At 53.8% G+C, this 21,814-nt stretch overlaps 6 protein-coding genes across 6 annotated transcripts; 5 read left to right on the top strand and 1 right to left on the bottom strand.

Annotated features, from left to right (window-relative positions):
* Window positions 1–2,678: 2,678 nt before the first annotated feature.
* On the top strand, window positions 2,679–3,917 carry CCOS01_11156 (uncharacterized protein; the record flags this gene model as incomplete). The annotated part of the gene is made up of 1 exon (XM_060459309.1): window positions 2,679–3,917. The coding sequence occupies one exon, from the start codon at window positions 2,679–2,681 to the stop codon at window positions 3,915–3,917; it is 1,239 nt and encodes a 412-aa protein (XP_060310041.1).
* Window positions 3,918–6,811: 2,894 nt separating this feature from the next.
* On the top strand, window positions 6,812–9,973 carry CCOS01_11155 (NADH:flavin oxidoreductase/NADH oxidase; the record flags this gene model as incomplete). The annotated part of the gene is made up of 4 exons (XM_060459308.1): window positions 6,812–7,404; window positions 7,462–8,205; window positions 9,083–9,166; window positions 9,241–9,973. The coding sequence occupies 4 exons, from the start codon at window positions 6,812–6,814 to the stop codon at window positions 9,971–9,973; spliced, it is 2,154 nt and encodes a 717-aa protein (XP_060310040.1).
* Window positions 9,974–10,203: 230 nt separating this feature from the next.
* On the top strand, window positions 10,204–11,799 carry CCOS01_11154 (uncharacterized protein; the record flags this gene model as incomplete). Its single annotated transcript, XM_060459307.1, has 3 exons — window positions 10,204–10,296; window positions 11,164–11,431; window positions 11,570–11,799. 3 exons carry the CDS (start codon window positions 10,204–10,206, stop codon window positions 11,797–11,799), a joined length of 591 nt encoding a protein of 196 aa, XP_060310039.1.
* A 32-nt stretch (window positions 11,800–11,831) lies between these two features.
* Window positions 11,832–12,563, top strand: CCOS01_11153 (uncharacterized protein; the record flags this gene model as incomplete). Its single annotated transcript, XM_060459306.1, has 1 exon — window positions 11,832–12,563. The coding sequence occupies one exon, from the start codon at window positions 11,832–11,834 to the stop codon at window positions 12,561–12,563; it is 732 nt and encodes a 243-aa protein (XP_060310038.1).
* A 2,695-nt stretch (window positions 12,564–15,258) lies between these two features.
* On the top strand, window positions 15,259–16,631 carry CCOS01_11152 (uncharacterized protein; the record flags this gene model as incomplete). Its single annotated transcript, XM_060459305.1, has 2 exons — window positions 15,259–15,569; window positions 15,626–16,631. 2 exons carry the CDS (start codon window positions 15,259–15,261, stop codon window positions 16,629–16,631), a joined length of 1,317 nt encoding a protein of 438 aa, XP_060310037.1.
* Window positions 16,632–18,496: 1,865 nt separating this feature from the next.
* Window positions 18,497–21,465, bottom strand: CCOS01_11151 (uncharacterized protein; the record flags this gene model as incomplete). Its single annotated transcript, XM_060459304.1, has 3 exons — window positions 18,497–18,505; window positions 18,561–19,875; window positions 19,928–21,465. 3 exons carry the CDS (start codon window positions 21,463–21,465, stop codon window positions 18,497–18,499), a joined length of 2,862 nt encoding a protein of 953 aa, XP_060310036.1.
* Between the last annotated feature and the right edge of the window lie 349 nt (window positions 21,466–21,814).

Below are 21,814 nucleotides of genomic sequence, written 5' to 3'. Positions count from 1 at the left end.
GCCTGAAGTTTCCTATCGTCACAGGGTAGTCACTTAGCAGTTTAAGCTTGCCCTAACTTGTGTCTTCTTCCCGTCTTTTGAGAATGTTGATAATCGATAAGAGCACTATTCGCCACTTTTAATATTCATGATGGACCCATGTATACGCGAACCATGAGGTATAATTAAACCAGTAAACAATGACCCCAGATGGTATCCACTGAATAGAATTCGTTCCCGCCCCCTGAACCGCCTGGGTATATCCGATGAGAGCGGGACCCGGAAGATCGTTGTCTCAGGTAGAGGCCGACAGCCGTCATATGGTGGTGAACGGGGGTTTTTGTTGAGGGCGCTAGTCAGCTACATGGGTTTCCCAAGCACGCCGTCAGTATTCTCGGGTCTACCGACATGAAGCTTCGGCTGTAAGAGGGAACGGCGGCAAAAACTCCTACTTCGAGACTTCCTATGCGTAAACAAGCCTGCAAGGTGTGTGGCACTGGTCAAAGTCTTGGCACGAACCCCAGGCGCTCGGATGTGAATCCGGCTCCCACTTCGAGCTTGTTTGCGGATTCCACATTTCCACACCTTAAGGAATGAAGCTGTCATGGTACTATAGTAGGTAATTCTAGTAGAATCCAAGCAGGACCGAAGTGCGCGCGGTTGGTGTGTACTGCCTTTAGATTCTAGGTAGTAAGGAAGGCGTGCCATAATGCACTAGCGCAGAGCTTGGTGATGCGATTATCCTCCTGATCATCTTCGAGTAGTTTTAACGCGACACAGTTCCGGTCGATGCGATGCGCATCAACGTACCCAGATCTTCCACCTGTCGATCAGTAAAGCCATATTCGTTGAGTCTCTTCTCCAAGCCTGCGCGCGATTTTACTATATAATTATTCGAGTGAATTTAGAAGTTGATTGTCCGAGTTGTCTTAGACCCAGCGCTGCGATGGCAGATTCAATGTGCTTCTAGATTCGTCACATCCAGGCCAGATACACACAGATTAAGACTACAAAACGTATGGAAGCTTGGGCGAAGGCGACCCATCTGAAATTTTGCTCCTCATAGAGTAGTAAAGCCACTTTCCACTACTTGTGCCTTAGACTTCATTCGTGTCTTGACTATTGCTTAGCTTACTTTAGAGCGGATACAAGACCGAGATTCACAACACTAGATCCGAAATTACGCAGGATGGATCTTGAGACTATTTTGGTTCCGCTCCTGCATGTGTCATTTTGGCGGTCCGTGAGCTGCGAGCCACATGTGCTTGTTCGCGAACAGACTATTACATGTTGGTCCGGAAGGTCATACTAGTATCGATGCTGAGTATTTCCCCATCAAGAGACTTTGTGTCTTCGCTGATTGGTCGAATTAGTCATCCTGTCCGAACATCATTGTCCGGACGGTGTTGCCTCAAACAACGTATGTTGTTGCCACCAAGCATTCAGCGTCATTTTGATGACAGCTTTTAGTTCTGACTGATTTCAATGGCACAAAAAGTTCGATCTGGCTTCCTCAAGTGCAGGCTAAGACTTTATTAGTTCTTTTTTTTAATTTAATAAGCGTACTAAGTTGGTGATTGTATAGAGTGATTAGCGAAAGAATCTTACGATTTCTTGGCTGACTCTGCATGGTCGAGTACTGGAACCCTAACCCCAACCCTTGTTATCCTGAGTATTCCCGAAACGCAACAAGCGGTTTTGACCGTTGTCGAAGTCCCTCCGCTTTCCTCAGCCGGCGAAATAGTAATGTTTGCTCTGATGTGGTTATAGTCCGGGGCTACCGAAACAAGGTCCCGCAGGGCAAATCTTTGAATGATAATGGTTCTACCTCTCTTTTCCTTCTGATCCTCTTGCATGTAATATATTGGTATTTTTGCTACCAATGGCTTGACTTCTGAGTCGTGAGATGCCCCAAACTCCCTAAGCATAATGGTGGAATTTTACATCTTGAAACTTGGAGTCAGGAACACTCAGTGGAGGAGGTGAAAACTTGGTGTAAAGCCCACTGAACGCATATTTCCTATAGATATATTGAAATGCCTGCATGCCGGTAGGAATAGCATCATCCGTAGGAGCCCAGAATCGCAATTGATACCGCCCTCGACAAGCCTCAACAGAGATTCAGCGATGTTTTACTGCTAAGTACTTCGATGGGTTTGGATTGCTATGCTGATTGATCAGGAACGAGTGGAAAGTGCCTTGAGCGGAGCTGATCAGGCTAGCACCTGTGATATTGCTGACCGACGACGCAGTGCTTACGCCAAGCGTCCCCCTTCCGAAGCTTGATCCTCCGGGAGCACCCGCCACTCGCCTGCATTCGAGTAGCCAATCCCACTGATCCAGTTCGTCGAGATTGACGTTGCTTCCTGCAGTCTTGATTCGATACGCTACAACCGGGGGGGCTGCTGTCAGATATGATCGACTTACTACGCCTCCGTTGATGTTACATTCCCGTCTCCCTCGCAAGCAGCCAAGTTGATGGGCAATCGCACTTTTGAAAGGATCCAGCCCCCGTCCAGCTGCACCTACTATTCACATTTGCTGACAACTGCGGGGTTACTATGTTGATCATGGGAATTGGTCTTTTATAAATTGCAAGCTGAGCCTCACAGAATCAGGACACCATGCATCACGCCCAGTGAAGCTGACTCGCTTCATGAACACTTTCGAGCCAGGTCCTCCGCGAGAAACTACCCGTCATGGCAACCTCGAACTACTCCATGTACCAGCTCAGCGCCGACCACACATTCCACTTTGAAATCCTTCGCGCCCTCAGCCAATCCGTCTACGACGGCGCCGACCTCGGCGAAGTCCTCACCACCGCCAACAAAATCATCCCTGGCGACTTCGCAAGCTACGCCACCTCCTTCTCCGCCCTCGCCTACAGCGTCCTCGACCGCGCAAGGAGCATCGCGAAAACGAAATTTCCCGTCTCCGCCCGCAGCGCCTTCTTCGCCGCGGCGACGTACTTTCGTAGCGCCGACTTTTACCTCCACGAGAACGCCTCGGATCCCCGCATCTACGAGCTGTGGGGCAATCAGACTGCCGCATTCGATGAAGGTCTCGCGTTGTTGACGGTGCCGAATCAGCGTGTGACGATTGAGACGGCGGACTTTGATATCCCGGGTATATGGTTCACGCCTGACGAGGAGGAGACGCAGCGCCCGACGATTATTATGGGGAACGGGTATGATGGGTCCCAGGAGGAGATGTACCACGCCATGGGCGCCGCCGCTCTCGAGAGGGGATACAACGTCCTCACCTACGAAGGGCCAGGCATGCCTTCCGTTCGGCGGTACCAGGAAATCGGTTTCATCTACGATTGGGAACGAGTAATCACTCCCATTGTAGACTGGCTCCTTGAGAAGCCCGAGGTAGTCGACCCGTCCTCGATCGGCCTCCTCGGGTTTTCCTTCGGTGGCTACCTCGCCCCCCGCGCCGCGGCCTTTGAACACCGCCTCGCCGCAATCTTCGCCGTCGACGGCGTCTGGGACTGGCCGGTCGTCGTGAACGCTACCCTCGGCGCAGAAGCCATGGCGATCTACGACTCGGGCGACAGAGCGGCCTTTGACGAGTACGCGAAGCGGTTTCTACAGCCCGGGGTACCCGCGACGCTGCGCTGGGGTCTCGGGCATGGGATGTGGGCGTTCAACACCGCGTCCGCGTACGACTTTGTGACGTTGTCGCTGGATTATCGCATGGAGCCTGTGGTGGATCAGATCCGGACGCCTGTTTTCGTGGGCGATGCGCAGAATGATTTGTTCTTCAAGGGCCAGGCGGCAGTTCTTGCGGAGGCGTTGGGGGAGTGGGCGTATTTGCATCATTTTACAGAGGAAGATGGGATTGGCGAGCACTGCGGGATTGGGGCTTTCAAACAGCACAATCAAGTTATTTTTGACTGGTTTCAAAACCTGTTGGACTCCAAGGAAGGTGAATAGAGGATTTTGGCATTTTTCTCCATAGCATGATCGATCTTAGCTTGAATGACATGTTCTCAAGCAGTGTCAGCCTGCATAACCACAAATGCTATTGAAACGGCTGTTACCATGGCATTTGGTTCCGCTGGTAGCTGCACAAGTTTACCAGTAGAATCCCATTTCTTCAAAATGTGGAATCACACCTGCCAAGTGAATCATGTGCCAATTTTGGCGAGGTATTTATGTATCCATAGACTTTGAGTGACTGCAAGTCTTCATTTCTGGCTGGGGTACACTTCAACAAAGGATATGAGAAACCAAGGCCTCTGCCGAACTAAGGGGAACTGGTGCAGCAGTCGCTCACCCGTAGAAAAGGACTGCAACCCTGAAGAACCCACCCTGATGTTGTGGAAGTTATCATAACTCAGTTGAAAAACATGCACATCCTCACTCAATCTGTATTGTAGTTGTACTATAGTAGTCGACCCTGTCTGGGAAGTCTAGCAATTAACACGCAAATCAAATCAAATCAACGCTGTTGACACTCGAGCCCAATCACCTGAGAAGGCATGGAGGGGCATACTGCACTTAATCGGTGAAAATCCTTCGAGAATTCAGCTTAAATCTTAAAATTGATAATTCCATGTGTACACATGTGGCTTACGTCGTGTTCATACTATTCCCCTCGTGCCATCATTTTCAACTTACAAGGCCAAGAAGATTATATTACGTCAGCTCTGTAGTTGAAATTAAGGTTATGGACCGCGCGTTGGGGGCTGCAATTCTCATTTACCAGCCAAGACGCCACTGCCCACTTTCAAGGAAAGAAAAAAAGCAATACAATCCTACATGACACCTAACAATAGAAAGCCTCCGAGATTAAAATCCCAACGGTCAAATCCGCACAGGGGAGGGCCGGGGGGGGGGGGGGGAGTAAATGTTTTTCGGCAGTTGTATGGATCTAAACTAATCCTCTCCACCAACCTGGAAAGTACCGCCCACTCGCTACTCAACCACATCGTGGCCGACCACATCACCACACATCACCACCTGCCTTCCTTTTCCAGCACCAGCGGACCCTCAATCTCGCAAGAAGATCCAATCAGCGTCAGCGTCGATGGTTTAGTGGTAAAATTCTCCGTTGCCATCCAGCAGCGTCGGGGAGCCGGGGGTTCGATTCCCCCTCGACGCAATCCTTTTGCCTCTCTGGCCGGAGAGGCTTGAAGAAAGTGCTTTTGCGTGATTTTTGTCCACCGGCCGAGCTGCGGGGCCTCGCACTGTGGTGTTTGACATATCGAAGGAGGGAGGTTGAGTATATCTCATACAGTTGAGATGAAGAATCTTCTTTCTTTTACGGGATGGGTAGACTGCATCATGTGGGATCACAGCTCTTGTTCTGTGACAGAAAACTAGATAGCCTTAGCGGGCCGGGCCGAAGTGTAGAAAATTGTTTATTCCCTAAAAGCAAGTTGGTAATTGGGACGATGACGCGCGGGGTTCATATCCCTCCTCTACGCATCTTGGGTAAGCGATAACGAGAACGAAGGCGACGGCATTTGAGGATCAAACACCATGTAAATCGCCAAGAGCTATTACGCCCTAGGGAGTAACGCCCTAGTGAGTAACGCCCTAGGAGTACCGCCCTAGGGAACTGAGATCTGCCAGACCGCACGTTCTAGACCAATGAGGTCATCCGGCTTCATCAAGTGAGGCCAAACCATGAAAGGAATCGTCCCATCTCCAACGCCGTGGAAGTGATCCCTGATTCAGCGCCTGATTCAGCACAAGCAAACTTGACTCAGCAGGGCGTAGCCGGAAAAGAGGTTGACCCGATCCGACAAACTCCGTGGAGAGTTGGGATGTCCAATCCCCGCCTTTCCCCCGTCGTCGGATTAGAAATCTGGCGCAAAGCTTGGCGGAATGGGGGCGCACGCCGGATGGGTCATGTTTACCAAGACCTTACGAATAGCGAGCCTAGAAGGATTCCAAAGGAGCACCAAGGTTTCTCGAAACGGCACAAATCGCGCTGCAGATTGGGCGACCGCTTCTTGCTACTGCGTGCATATGCTGGCATAAGGTAGGCGCAGACGTACATAGTGGTGTGTTTAGTCTCCCCGAAATGCTGCGTACACGGCAATTGAGCCATTCATGACGCGGGAGACCCCTGCGGTAGCTCCCCACCATGACGCACACGACCCCTAGTGCATTTTTGGGGCTGTCTGTGAGGGGCAATTTTGGGACGGGTTGATGGCCGAGATGGAGGGGCCGAGCCGAGGACGTGAATTTTTGACAAGAAGAAGAGAAGTGGCTTGCTGTTGGAATGATGAACAGATTCACGGAACTTTGGTGGTTTGGACAGAATGTGATTGGGAATTCGGGTCGGGTTCTGCATACTAAATACCTTGTTATCGAAGAAAATATACCCTTGGTGAGTTATCCGGCATGCAGACTTCGAACCCATTGTAGAAAAACGGTGCACTCTTCTAGGTTACATTCTTCAAAAGACCTGGATGGACCAGGGGCATCTTCGTAGTCCAACACAGACTCCGAATGCCGAGTGGAGCAGAGTGTCGTTGATCGGTCCATGAGGTGGCGTGGCGGGGAGAAAACCAGATTGAATTACAAAGCAAGAGTGTTTCAGAGCCGTGGACGTCAGTTTGGGGCTCCGCTGCTGCGAACCCAGAAAGCTGAATAAACAAGACAAGGTGCATGAACAAGTGGGCATGCGAGTTATTGAGACATTACAAAAACCACCGCCCCTCCTCACCTTGCGTCCGTCTTTCCTCCGAAACCTTGAGATATAGAGCATCAGGAACAAAGTCGCCCATAGACACGTTCGTCCCACCAGCATTAGACTTCACCACAAACCTCCCCCAAACAACCACCACCACAATAGACACACACAAACCACCAAGATGGCACCCTCAAGATACGCCGCCGAGGCCGTGGACCCCAAACCCCTCGCCGAACCCCTCGAATTCGCCTTCTCCGGCAAAGTCGCAAAGAACCGCTTCCTCAAGGGCGCAATGACGGAGCGCCTCTCGACCTGGGACCCCAAAACCCCGACGAACCGCGGCATCCCCACGCCCGAGCTCATCAACCTCTACCGTCGCTGGGGCGAGGGCGATTTCGGCGTCCTCCTCTCCGGCAACGTCATGCTCGACTACGACCAGCTCGAGGCCGCCGGCAACCCGATTATCCCGCTCGACGCACCCTTCGAGGGCGTGCGCTTCGAAGGGTTCCGCAAGTTGGCCGAGGGGGCCAAGGCGCATGGCAGTCTGTTGCACGCGCAGCTTAGTCACCCCGGCAGACAGGTCGAGCAGAAGATTAACCCGCACCCCATCTCGGCGAGCGACGTGCAGCTTGAGGGGGATGTCATGGGTATGAGATTCGCGAAGCCGAGGGCGATGGAGAAGGAGGACTTTGAGAAAGTGATTGGTGGGTTTGCGCATGCGGCTGAGTACGTGTACAAGGCTGGCTTTGACGGAGTCGAGCTTCACGGCGCACAGTGAGTTTACCCTTTCTATGGTGCCATCTTGAGCAGTCGACTGACTTTGTCACCTAGCGGCTACCTCCTCGCGCAATTCCTCTCCCCGACAACAAACAAGCGCACCGACCAGTACGGCGGCTCCCTAACCAACCGCGCGCGTATCATCCTCGAAATCGCCGACGCCATCCGCGCCCGCGTCCCCGACCCGACCTTCAGCATCGGCATCAAAGTCAACAGCGTCGAGTTCCAAGACGAAGGCTTCTCGACCGAAGACTGCCGCGACCTCTGCTCCGCGCTCGAGGCCGCATCCTTCGACTTCGTCGAGTTGTCCGGCGGGACGTACCAGTCCCTCGCGTTCGAGCACAAGCGCGAGTCCACAAAGAAGCGCGAGGCCTTCTTCTTAGATTTCGCGGAGAAGATCATCCCGCAGCTCACCAAGACGAAAGCGTACGTCACCGGCGGGTTGAGGACTGTGCCTGCCATGGTGGAGGCGCTGAAGACGGTGCACGGCATCGGGCTGGCCAGACCTGCGTGTAACGAGGTGGATCTGCCGCGTAAGATTATCGCCGGCGAGGCGTCGGCTGCGATTGAGACGTTGTTGGGGGAGCAGGATTTCGGGCTGACGAATATGTTGGCGGGCACGCAGATGAGGCTCATCGGACGGGATCAGGAGCCGTTGGACGTGAGTAAGGAGAAGTATAAGGATGTGTTCATGAAGTCTCTGGGCAAGTGGGCGGAGGCGATGGGGAAGAATGAGGATGGGAGCAAGTTTGGGTATATTGATATTGAGGGGTTGGATTTGCACCCCTTTGGAAAGCCGTACGTTGCTTAGAGTCTAGATGAGGGTGGACGCATACTGTTCGGCGTTAGAGGATAGAGTGATAGAACAGATGTTCTAGGTATAGTATTCGGTAGAATCAGTCAGATGAATCCCGGGTACTAGCTGATTGGTGAACATTGTAAAACGTGGTGATTCTATCTTGTCGTTAACAGATTCTAGATATTTCTTAGATGCATTCAGGTGAGATACCAGCATGGTACCTAGATAACAATTGGCTGCACACACAGACGGGGTCCCGGGATACATCAGACAATCAACATCAGATGCGTCGAATCATGCGCGGGAGTCCAAGTGCCCAAACTCAATTGCAAACCCCAGAATCTTCTTGCACTAGCAACTTCCTCTTGATGGAAAAACGACAGCAAAAGTGCTCGGTCCTATGGTGGTGGGTGGGAAGTGAGGCAACAACCTAACACAAGCCGAAGCCGAAAGACCGGAGAGAAAATCAAGGTAATCTCGGCAGTGACGCCGATTGCCCCGCCTTTTCCCCGCCGATTTTCCACCGGGGTCAACGGGCGTAGGCGAGTCGCTTAATGAGGTACTTGTCAGGTACTTGGCAGGTATGTACTCCGTACTTCCATGGCTTCCCTACCCCTGAAGCACCCCTGTCTTCCCGTCTGCTCTGTTCACAAGGCTACCGACAGGGACATTCCAGGCGCCGTGCACTAAATCCGGACAGTGGCCTGTCATCAGCCGCCCCCTATTGGCAATCTCGTCCCAACTCACCTTCTTTCCCGCCCGTTCACCTGCCACTCTTTTTTCCATATCCGTCACCTCACCTCCAGCTATCACCACCACCCATCACCTCTCTTTTTTGGAGACACGGTAGCAATAGCAGCACAACATTAACACCAGCTATGCCGCCGTCGACTTCTTCAGTTCCTCGACCAAATCACGCTCGCTAGACCCGTCCCGACCGATCTCAATCCCGCCCATCATGTAGGCTCTTCCCATCTTCCTTCCCCGCACATCAGCTACGCGTGAACAACTCCAGCTAACCTCTCCGCCTCCAGGATCGAACCATCCCTCCGCGTCCGACGCGCCATCACAGCAAACGACCCCCTCCTCGTCAAACGAATCCTCAAATCCCACCCCCGCCTCCTCCACAACCCAGACCCATCCCCCGAAGCCCTCTCCAACTCGAACCTCCATCTCGCCGCCTCCCTAGGCCACCTCCCCATCGCCAAAGTCCTCGTCGACCACGGCCACGAACACCCGGACCCGGCCCTCAACGAGCACCACCAAACAGCCCTCATGCTCGCCGCCGCCGCGGGCCACACCGAGGTCGTCCACTTCCTCTGCGAGCGGACCCCGCACGTCATCCTCCGCCGCGACATACGCTGGCGCGACGCCATCATGGAAGCGAGCCGCGGAGGGCACGATACCGTGCTGCAGATCCTGCTGACGTACGTCCCCGAGGGCGCGCGCGCCGCCGTGCAGAGGGCTGATCTAGACGGCAACACGGCGCTGCATTTCGCGAGCAGTAACGGGAATTTGCTCGTGCTGAGGACGCTGCTTGCCGCTGGCGCTGACGCCGAGAGGAGAAACGTGTGGAGCTGGACGGCCATGTCGTACAGCGCGACCGTGCAGGCGGAAGTGTACCTCAAGGGGCTCGTGACGGAGGTGGAGCGGCGCAAGTTGGTGAGGCAGGAGGTTGAGCAGCTCAAGAACTCTGTCAAGGGGGCGGCTAGCATCAAGGGCGGTGCTGTGCGGGTTGTTGAGGAGGATGTCGAGGTTGAGGACTGAGGCGGTCTACGACTTGGACATTCGGACGTTTCCGACTCATCAGCTCACGGCATTTGCGGGGTTCTCCATTGACATGGGCTCCAAGCTCGACGGTACGATGATGAGACTGTTGCAGCCCAGAGCTTCTGAGAACGGCACATGGCTCGATTACGGCGCCCCGCAACGGCATACCTCTTCACTACGACGCCACTCACACGGAGGCTACGCGATACCTTCCCGCAACAGCAATAATGTTGCGGTCCTTCCCTTTGGGTGGAGGAAGTGTCACATTCATCAGCGTTCTCAGCCTCGCTCACGGCATCCGGGCCAGGGAAAATGATGCGGTCACGGTCATCAAATTACGAGGGCCTAGCGAAATGACGTGGTGGAGACCCAACAGTCAGCTTGATTTTGGCCGACCATGATGGGTTGGCGCGTTATCAGATGGACAGCTGCAAAGCCGAGATCAGGATCGGGATGATGGTCGAAGTACTGTTTCACTCTTCTTAGGCTTTGCCCATACTCTGGGTCCCTTAGGGCTCTTGAACTGCGAACATGAGCTTGCGGGCCGAAGGAGCGAGCCAGCTTGAGGGTCCAAGGTGCCCTCGTTTGTTCAGCTTACATAAGACAGAGGTCCACAACAGCTCCAGCCACAGTCAGCCACAGTCAGCCACAACCGAAAGACAGGCGCCACAGGCAGTTGAGAAGCTCATAGCACACAATCAACCAATCGAATAACACTGAAATCACCATCAATCAAGACTTTGCAACTTCCACTTCATATTCATGTGATTATGTCGAACTTGAATTGATGCAGAAGACTGCGGCTGCCATTGCTAACTCAACCCGAGCATTGCGCCATAGCAATGATTCACCGTCATGTACCAGCACCCATCATGCTCATCTCAACTTTGATAGACTCAAAGTGGGAATGAGAAGTTGTTTGCCGGGCATCACCATCAGTCACCGATAATTGTCTGATTAGACATTAACAGTGACTTTTCACATAGTTTGGTCTCATCTCTCGCAAGCCTCAAGTCACTGATTCACACTACTGCTCAATGTCACATAAATCTAGACCAAGATAACTGATCTAACTCTTCCTCGTCAATATTCGCATTCGTCTGCCCATAGCCTTCAAGCTCAACATACCTTGGGCACCAAAACAGTAAGCATCCAACTCGTCTTCTCAACCACACAACGCCCCCTAGTTAGCAGTCACCGTGGCGTCCCATCAGCCTCCCGTCGAGGAGGAACCAGAGTACCTGCCCTACCCAGCAACCAAACTCATCATCGCGCAGTACTGGAACTGCTCGCGCGACCCGCCGTTTTGGGGATACCTCATTGTCGGCACCTTTTTTGACCAGCACAACAACATCGTCTGGAGCACTGAGATTTTTGCTTTTCAGCGTGACACTCGCGGTGATCGGAGACACGGCAACGACGAGGAGGGGCAGTTTGTCGAGCGGTCGGATTCGGGTGAGTCACTTTGTTTTGCCCTCATGCGTGGCGGTTATTCACTGTCAGTCAACCTAAGATATGTGATGTCTGGGAAGGATATATAAGAAGCGTCCATGTTCCCACCTTTGCTGACTTTTGGTTTCTTCACATCTCCAGACTCAAATACCAGCCAAGACTTGAACGACAGATTTTCTCGCAGCCTTATTCTCGCCCAGACCAATAGCGCACACCATCATCCGGCACATATCCCGGCGTACGGATACCAAAGACACCCGCACCATCTCTGGGACCCGTCACACGCAGGCCCCGTCCCCGGCACTTGGATCACGGAATTCAACCCCGTGCTCGGAAACTGGGTAAACACCTGGCAGCCAAACCACACCTGATCCTACCTTGATCCACCCACACATCAAACAAAATGTCTAACCCCGTCAACGGCCCAGACATGGAAGGCCGCCGCCCCCCCTGGGGCCCCCAAGGCATGCCCCTCCCGCGCTGGGGCGAGCCCTACATCCCGCACGCCGGCTACGGCGCCCCATCCCCGGCACCCTACGGAACGTACTACTATCCCGCCACCACAACATCCTACCAGCCCTACCCGGGCTCAACCGCCTACGCCTGGCCCGGCGCCGGCATGCAGCAACAAGGAAGCCATTACCCAGGAACATACCCCCTCCAACCAGGCGGCCAAGCAACCTACACCCCGCGCACAGCAACCGCCCTCCCGACCCTCGACCCACGCAACCCAGCAGCGCACCTCTCCAACTCGACAGGCGGAACGGGCTGCGAACCAGGCTACAACTACTTCTTCCCCGCCGCCCACACAAAAATCCACGTCTTCCGGACGAGCACGCCGCCGTGGCAGCTGCCCCTCAACGCGCGGATCCAGTTCTCCGCCTTCCACGTCCCCGTGAACACGACGCTCGCGGAGGTGTTGAAGGGGTTCGGGGCGACGAACCCGAACCCGAAGAAGAATAAGTGCTTCGAGATTGTGCAGGCCGGGAATGGACGGTGGTACAAGGGGTTGTGTTTCTCGGGGGACGATAAGGAGATGATGAAGAAGAGTGTCAAGGAGGTTGGGTGGGACGGGGAACGGAGTGGGATGCCGGGGGGGAAGCCTGTTGTTTGTGTTTGGCTTGTTAAGGATTGAGGCTGGGGTGCTTGGGTTGAGGGTCACTTATGGCTTCACCTTGCATGATGCAGAGAGAGGTTGAGATTGTGGCTTGACTTTTGAGGCTTGGGCGTCGAGGCCTTTTGGTGTGGGGGGAATCATCATGAAGATAGATACTCACGGCTTGTGGGGGCGGGTTTTGGGAAGTTCAGATTTGGGGCAGATTTGCTGCGTTCGGAGGTTGACTCGTCGACTCCTCCGACTGTGTTCTCTCTTCTGCCTTCTCGCCTCCTCTTCTTCAATTTTTTGTCTGCTCGTCCGGCGGGTCTCCCTTATCTCGATTTCACAAGTGGAGTTTGGGAACTTGTTTTCTCTAAACATTAGGTTTTGGCATTGGCACTTGGCACCAGCATTACGGAGAGACATTAGACTTTTGCTGCTTTGCTGCTTTGCACTTTTTAGCAGTGCGCGCGCGCTTATCTAAGCTGACGCAAGAATTCGACACGAAGCAAAAATAAACTCTCGTCTCTGTATGGTGCCGAAGGTTCTTAGTTTCTCAGGCTAAAGCTAAGCTTAAAAAGTTGTTTATTTCCGCAACGCTCCTTACTTCCGGCGTATCCGTTGACACTGCAACCTCTGGTACCTTGTAGTGATGGTACTAGTATCCGTAAGTGTGGAAACGATAAAGTAGCGTTAGGCATAATGATGCAATTGTACAATACAAATCTCAAGAACCGTTTGGGGGTGATCGTTGTTAGACTAAAGGGGTGAGGGGGGCGTGTTTGTCTGTCCGCCCACCGGTATCCCTGAATCCCGGGATCATTTACAACGAACACCGCCAAGATGTCTTTGCAACTCTGGTTCGATTTCGATTCCCGATTTTGTGGTTTCCGAAACTAATTTTCGCACCAGTGGGATGCGCCCAGTGGGAGGCGTCAGTGGCATGGGGCTGTACCATCCCACCGGGAAACACACGAGCCAGCAGCAAACCACGCTACGGATGTGCTTCGGATTTATTACGGGGGCTTGTCTGGGCACTTTGGAACTTCAAGACTTTGGGGGAGGTTGGCACTTTGGGGTTCAAGGGTCGAAGCCCAGTGCATTGTGAGTCGAGTCGTGGCAAGAGGGCGGAACTTGGGAAGAGTCAAGAAATTAATTCTCAATTGGTGTTGATTGCATTGCTTTACGGGAGAGATTGCACCGTTTTTGCGGTTCCCAATTTCTCTTTATTTGATGGATCTTCGAATGATGGTCTCTACGGAGGTGCGTGTTCGTTTAAACCTGGGTATGGATTCTGCGAGAATGCCAACGCGCCAAGGGGGCCGGACAGCCGGACTTGCGGACCCGTGGATCCCGCGGTTGAGAGACTGTAGTCCTGGACGTTGGAGATTGGAAAAGAGTAAGGACCCAAGAGACCGAGAGTGGAAGAAGCCGAGAGTGCACCTCTCTTTGACAGAGCACTGTCAAATTTCAATACACGAGTAAAAGTTTACAGCCTGATAGGAATTTCTAGTCATACCGTCAAATGGAAAGAGAAAACGATACGAAAACACGAGAAAAAAAGAAAAAAAAGTGTGCAGACTACAGAGAGAATGGAAACGCTGACGGACTTGCAAACCCCCAAAAGGCGTTTCCTCCGCTGTACTACTACCAGTAAGGCGAGCCCTTCCCCTTTGGATTTTGGACTGTTCACGCCAGTCCCAAACTGACAGACGAGGGAAGTGGAGGATGATTACAAAGTGGCTCTGGACCGTTGTCTTGGACCACATGCGCCTCCTTAGCGCCTTGGCGCGAATCTATTCCCGACGCGCAGCGTCTTTCCCCCCCAGGCTCGGCTGCGGTGGACAATATTTGTCTCAATCTGAGGAAACAATCTGCAGCCTGGTAGAGTGCTGACAGCTCTACGCGGAATTTTGCAGAGTTAAGTGGGCTTAAAGGAGACTCTTGGAAAGGGTTAGCCGCAACCGCGCGCAACGGTCCTTTAATCTGGTCTTGAAGTGTCGTTCAGAGAGCGGCCAACCAAGCATGGTCCATCCCGGCCCCCACACCTGCACATAAGGTCCCTGTTGAGGTTAGGTAAGGCAGAGCTAGCGACATTTGAAGGGAGTGGAACACGGGCTGGGGGAGAAAGTCAAGACTCTAGACCTTGTCAAAGACTTCATAGTTGCCATGATGAAATGATTGTGCTCAATAGAAAGTAATTCAGATCTTCGAGGCTGCGGACTCAAGAAGTGGGCTTTATTTGTATCGATAGACGAAATCGAGTAAGAAGGACATCTTCTTTGATTGAAGTATGTGGAGACTGCGAGAGTTGAGCGAAAATAGAGGTGGGAAAGGGTAAGGTGCTTTTGGCATCTTTCGGCTAGGCCATCCCACCCCCTTGTCTAATGTATCCCGCGCACTTAGATTGGGAAGGATGCTCCGAGTATGGTACATATATCCAATGGTCGACCATGTTTCCTTCATTGCTGACTTGCTCTCTATCTCTTGTCATCACCTTCATTCTTTCTCAACCTCGTTCTTTCGCTGTGTGTGCATTGCAGGACTTGGCTGGTTCATGTTCTGATATTTCCACTCAGGCTTTAACCTCACATTCGTTTTTGACACTCTTTCAAGTCATACACTGTCTCTAAACCAAAACTCATCGTTCCTTTGTCCCATCAACTCCGTTCCACTCAAACACTCAACTTTACCTCCTATCGCTCCCCAATACAATCAACAGCAAACCTCCAAAATGCCATCCATCGCATCAACCGCCGCGGCGGTCGCTTTCGCCGCCACCTCGGCCCTGGCTCTGACCTCCACCTCTGCCAAGTCCGACCTCGACGGCTCCGTCTGGAAGATGCTCGAGGGCACCTCCCCCGCCGCCTCGGCCCCGCAGGTCCGCGCGCGCAACCGCCCCACGAAGCGCCAGACGGGCTGGAACCCCCCCTCTGAGCTCTCGGGCGCGTTGAAGGAGGTGTGGGCGCACTACGAGAAGACGTACGACGGCGCCATCGAGGGCAACAAGAACTGGGGATGGGACCAGATCATGGCCAACAACGGGTGAGTACCTTTTTCGCCTTCACATCCGATGCAGATAAGAAGACTAACACCCGCAGCTCCATCAACGTCTGCGTCCGCTGGGACTCCAACTCCCCCATCACGGCCGCCCAGCGCACCAAGCTCGCCTCGACCTACGCGGCCCAGTACCAAAAGTGGTTCAAGTGGCTCTACGGCTTCGACGGCTTCCCCTACGCCAACATCGACGTCAACATCGTCGGCTACGCCACCAACAACACGGCGCTGCTCGAGGGCTTGACCGACGGCTTGGACGTGTACACCTCCTTCGCGGACCCGCAGGGCATCCCCGCGTGCGACCCGGCCTGCGACCGCGACGCGCACCTCGACGGCGACTACAGCGGGTGCAAGGGTGGTGCGGCGCGCCACTTTGACAGCTCGCTCCAGCTTACGGACGGTTTGGAGGGCGGGTTCGGGTATTCTTGGGGTCAGCAGGTGGGCAGGGAGTATATGCTGAACAACCTCGACTCGGAGAGCATTCATATTCTGCTGCACGAGATGGGACATACTTTTGGACTGGATGATTTCTACGACTGGGAGCCGACGGGACAGAGCAAGTTCATCATGCTTGCCGGGTCCGCTATGGAGGTTACGGATTTCGATGGGTGGATGTACCGCAACTGGTGGTACGAGCTCTCGCAGAAGCGCGGATGGGCCAAGACGGGCTCTGGATCCGGGGCTGTCGCTTCTGGTGCTGCTTCGACTTCTGCCACGCCTTCCGCTACTGCGTCTGCTTCGGCTTCTGCTGCGCCGATTGTCAAGGAGGAGGAGGAGGAGGTCGCCGAGACACCCGTCCCCACGCCGAGCCCCACCCCTACGCCTACGCCTACCCCGACGCCTGCGTCTTCGTCTTCCGCTGCCGATGTTCCTGTCGCGACGTGCGCCGAGACTGCTGCCGAGCCTAGCGCGGCTGCTTCGGAGGAGTCCGGGTCCGAGGCGGCGGCGAAGTGGAGCCAGTGCGGTGGGGCTGGGTACTCCGGGCCCACTGCCTGTGCTTCCGGATTGACTTGCACCAAGACGAATGAGTGGTACTCGCAGTGCTTGTAAGCGAAGCGTGCGCTTTGCTTGGAGGCATGTTTCCGCCTGGGTGATTGCATTTTGAAGGCTTTGTTGCGAGGCGTTGCGAGAGTGAGGTGGGATGATGGCGTGTAGTGGTTGGATGTGGGCTGGGTGCCGTGGTTGACGTGGCTTGGCCGCATTGCATCGACGTTGTATTCTTATTCTGTGTATCTACATTGCGGACTACGGACGTGGTCTGTGTATTTAAAAGACGAAATGTAAATATTTCACATCATTCCCTGTCATTTTGTCGCACTCTCCGGTCCCTCAAGCCTGATGTTCAAGCACGATTTGGGTCTCGACACGATTTGTCTTCAGGTTGCACGTCAGAATACATGCAATACTACTGCTAGCACCCGAGGGAGCAAAAATACCACTAAACGACACATGTTGTAATGAACAATGCTGACCGGATATATAGGTCGCAGAGGTGGGCGCAGTCTCGATGAGAGGCAATAAAGTGAGGCAGAGCAGCTAAAGTCAAAAAACAAAAGGCAGAGACTAGCTCGAACCTTCCGCTCTTCAGCTGAGGTTGTCATGGCCGCGGAACGATAGGCTATTATATTAATCACTGAGGCTTCCCGACCACTTCCCCCACCGGCTGATGAGCATTCTGAGCAGTTTGCGAGATATCACACATTCGTTAACATGCGAGGTACAGGGGCCACCATTCCTGAGTAATGTAGTTAATCATCTAGGCCGCAGCATCTACCTTGGGTATGTTTCGGTGCACCTCCAAGATTATTTACACTTGTTTTACTTTTCCGACTGGTGGAGTGATATTTTCCGACTTGATGGGCGCAAACAATTGGCGGTGGACCTCATTTATCCTATTCTTGTAAAAGGCATCGGCAAGGTACAATTTGGATTTAGGGTCCATTGTTGAACAAAATACGCGACCAGGTGGTTTGTCACAGCTTTTTCGAGCTGTGGTGGTTGGAACATGGAGAGGCTTTCAGGTGCGAATTCTTCCGCGGCCGCACATGGAACGTATCTGGCATGTGCGAATCGAGTTCAGAAAGCACTGTATACATGATCGCGCGGAGGCGGCTGGGGCCCCGATCGATTGTGGATCAAGGAAGGTAGGTACGCATTATGGTTCGTGGGATGGAAGGACCGGGCCATGCGTCCCGCGGGGCCGGTATGACTAGTGCGCATTCGTGTGTGACAGATCCAACCCTAAAATTCAACGACATTGCTGACATAAGCCTCTCAACTCGTCTGGCAGCAACTCCTGCTGCTTGAGCCTTGTGCATCTCCTTCGGCAGGGGGCCTCCCCTCGCCCGCGACTGCCATTGGTCCAACATGTTTGCACATATCTTCGGCCTGAGGCAGGCCCAGCAGGCCCGGCAGGCGAAATCAGGGGCTTTCAACCCCGTGTCCACTGTACCTTGTCATCGCAGAAGGTAAGTTCTTTGTGAGTCAAAAGTACAAGATTCCAGCCTATTGGGTAGAAAGCTGGCGCACCTATCACAGCGGCCGGCCACATAGTGGTTCTTGGCTCTGGCAAGGAAATTACGTTTACTCTGTGACTACCTGAGAAAAAGTACAACGGCCCGCACACTGTTCTGTCTACATCGCTTTCATGGACCTTCCATTCAGTCGCAAACTAATCCCTACACGCAGCCTCTCCTCCCCCCCTCCCCCCCCCCCCTCAAACAAGGAAGAAAAAGAAAAAGAGCAAACCCACCCCAGATCAATCTCATACTCCCAATGTCCTGGTGCTTGGAAAGGAAATACATCCAGATGCTACTTCCTCTTCCGGATAGGCTGGCCGTGGAACTTCCGGAGTGAACCATGAAATAGCATCTTGCTGGCACGAGGTCGGCGCCCTTTCTCAAGTTCAAGCCGGCTCAAAGGGTCTACGTTGTAATGGTTACGATTCGGTCTGGAAGACGAAATTTGATACACACATACCTCCCTTTCTTGCGATGGCGCCGATGTAACCTGACTCTTGTCCGCGGGGGCCTGGGCACCGCGACCTTTGTTCTGCTGGGGGGGTGGAGCGACCGGACGATCGGCAACTGGAGGGTTGACAGGTCTCACTGAAGAGCTTGCCTCAGAGGACGACGCCGTCCCTGTCTCGGACGCTGTCGCTGTGCCACTGCCTGACGATTCGGAAGCTACACTCTGGTCCGTTGACTTGTTGGGCGATACAGGCAGTGTGTAAGGCTCAGCCGGACGCTTGCCTGCGGCAATCTCGCTCATGCCAGACGAGGACCACCCGTCGGACTTGTTAGCATCAGACTGGGTCCGCCGGAGAGTTGGCGAGGCGACGTGCTTTCCTATATCCCGTCGGCATTGGCGCGGCTTCGCTCGCTGAGGGGTCTTGACGCTGGGGCTGATGGCCCTCTTTGGCGCTTTCTGGTTGCGCGACGAATTGTCTTGCGTTCCGGCAGCCGCGTCTGCTTCTGTGGTCTTGGAGGTCGAGCTGGAAGCACCCCGAGCAGACCTCCCGTTCGGGTGGGCCTTGGGACGAGGGCCACCACTGTTGCTTGCCTCAACCGGACTCGACGCGGTGGCTGACGACACCAAGGCGTTCCTTCCTTTCCTGGGAGGTACGGATGGAGTTGCGACGGTTCGAGCATGCGTCGCTCTTGATGATGTTAGTGTCGGTTTCGGGGCCGGGGCCACGTACTGACTGGCCTTTGGGAGCGAACCTTGGCCCTGGTTGCTGGACGAACCTCCGAACTCAGGAGGCCTTTCGGCAGGATTCTGGGCGATGGAGGTAGGCGTCTGCAAACTGCCTTCACCGCGTTGTGTCCTGCCATTGCGTGTGGGTGACTCTGGCATCCGCATCTCACGACGGCTGAGCGTGGGGTGCGGATGTCTGGCGTGAGCTTCATGGTCGTCTCCAGTGTGGTGATCGGAAGGAGTCCTGGGTGTCATGGAATCTGAAAATTCTGATGGCGAATAGTGCTGTGACGTGTCCATCTCAGATAGCCTTTGTGCCTGGCGCATATCCCGTGCCCAGAACGGCTCATCTATGCCAAAGGTAGCACAACGTGCCAGCATCTTCATTCGCTCAGAATCTTGACATTGCGGGGACCAGGCAGGGTGTTCATCTCCGCAATTGGGACATCGGAACTTGGTCCCTGGGGCGCACTCGGATGTCTTGTGCTGACCAGCGCATTTCCCACAAGTAGAGTGCAGTTGGTTGCACTGATTCTCCATGTGACCCGGCTCGTAACACTTGTAACAGTAAAAGGGTTTCAAGCGTACATCAACAGCCCTGGGGTACGTATTAGCTAAATTTCAGCAGGGAAGTTGAAGAGGTGACCTACTCGATCTTGGCTGAGCAGAAGTCGATGCGAAGGTCGTCTCCTTGTTGTTCGGCAGTTTCGATTAGTTTCCACGCCATGGTCGAATCAGTGAAACGAAGCCAGACCGCGTTTCCGTTGACCGCTGGTTTGAACATCGTATGGTAGATACCAAAATCCTCGAACCAACGCAAACCCGAATCTTCCTGGATCATCTCACGTGTAATCTTCTTGCCGTGCAATGTGGCCCTAACCCAATAGAACTCGGGGTAGAGGACGAAATTGGTGACAGTCACATTCGTCGCGGCTGTTAGATGTGCAGCGTTTGGCTTAAAGGCCTGAGCATCCGAGAGGTTCTTGAAGGTAATCCACATGACTTCCTTTTCTTTTCCCCGCTCGATTTTATCGACTCGTGAGTACACCGAGTCATGCGTGGATAGTTGGCCGAGGATGGCGCTCCGGTGTTGGTCAAAGGCAGCAAGGGCATTGGGTGGCTCGATCTTGACCTTGACAGATTTGGCGGTTCGTTGTGTTCTTGCTGGGCTGTTGTCCTTCCTCTCGCTTTCACGTGGCTCAGCACGTAGCCCCAGACGTTTGAAGCCTTGTTCAAACTGATATTCGATCAGACGTGTCAATCGGTCCACGTCGGACTGGGGTCTTCTGACAGCCCTAGCGCCGGTATTGCGGTTTGACTTGCTGTTCTTCGCACTCCGATTCCGAGTCTGGCTCTCGCCTTGAGCCTGAGCCTGGTCTTGAGCCTGATTCTGATCCGGAACCTGAGCCCGGTCAGGGGTGTAGCCAGGAGCCGGTGCCCGACCATCACTGATAGTAGCTTTGGTCGCGGAACTGCTTCCGACCGACGGCGCATTGGCAGCCGCCTGTTGAACCGGAGATACAACACGCGCGGTCCTGTTGGATGAGCTGGTGTGGCTACTGGAATGGCCCGGCTGGGCCTCCAATGGCATGACTGTCGTGGGGGTAAAGGTGGTTGTGGCATCGGACGCTAGCCCCATGGTTGCATCTTCTGCTGTATTGTGTGGAGTTGGAGGCTCTTGAATGAGAGGAGTAGGGCTCTGGTAAGAGGCCCTGGAGACATGGGGAGGAGCTGGGCTAATAGGACCGCCATAGGAAGTGCCAGTCGCGGGGCTGGCATCATTCCAGTGCATGGTAGCGTTCTGATCGGCAAGATCCTGCTTATGGGGAGGGCCGCGAGAGTAGGGGGCCAAGGTTGTGCTGCTGGATGCAATGAAGCCAGTAGGGAAGTGATTGGGCGATTGAGGGTAGTTGTTGGTGCACTTTTGCTGCATGGACGGAACCCGCAGAATGTCGGGCACAATATTCATAGAAGGCTCGATTCCGAAGGTAGCGCCACGGCTAGACAGCTGACCAGGAGAGCCCCTATGAAGTTGATTGTGGGAATGAAGAGGTTGCGGATGAGAGACATGTTGACGCTGGCCCAGCATTCCGCTATGTTGAGGGCCATTCTGACCGGGAGGGTTGGCGAACACGTCCCCATTGTATCCATAGGAATTGGGATTGTGTCCGTACGGGGGATAGTTCATGGTGGCAGATAAAGCAGTGAGAGTAGAATGAGAGACTGATTGGAAGTATGAGTAGCTGAAGTATGTGTTGTCCGTGTGGTGAGGTGAATTGATGTTTTCGATGCCAGAGTACCTGCTACCGTAGGTGGGAACCTCTTTTATTCGACTTGAAGGTAAGATCTGGTGAAACGAATCAGCCAACTCATCAGAAGTGCACGACCACCAGAATACCTTGGGCTCCAAAAAAGAAAAAAAAATAAAATGCCATAAGAAAATGAATAAACAGCCAATCAAAAAAAAGGAACGCAGGTGGCGAGAGTAGTGTGGGCAAATGGTCACTGATTCGGACACGGCACCACGATGAACAATG

This window comes from Colletotrichum costaricense (genome assembly GCF_030867565.1).
Source record: "Colletotrichum costaricense strain IMI 309622 chromosome Unknown Scaffold_12.1, whole genome shotgun sequence".
NCBI classification, from domain to species: domain Eukaryota; kingdom Fungi; phylum Ascomycota; class Sordariomycetes; order Glomerellales; family Glomerellaceae; genus Colletotrichum; species Colletotrichum costaricense.
Note: the sequence above shows the minus strand (reverse complement) of the source record. Positions and strands in the feature narration are given on the sequence as shown.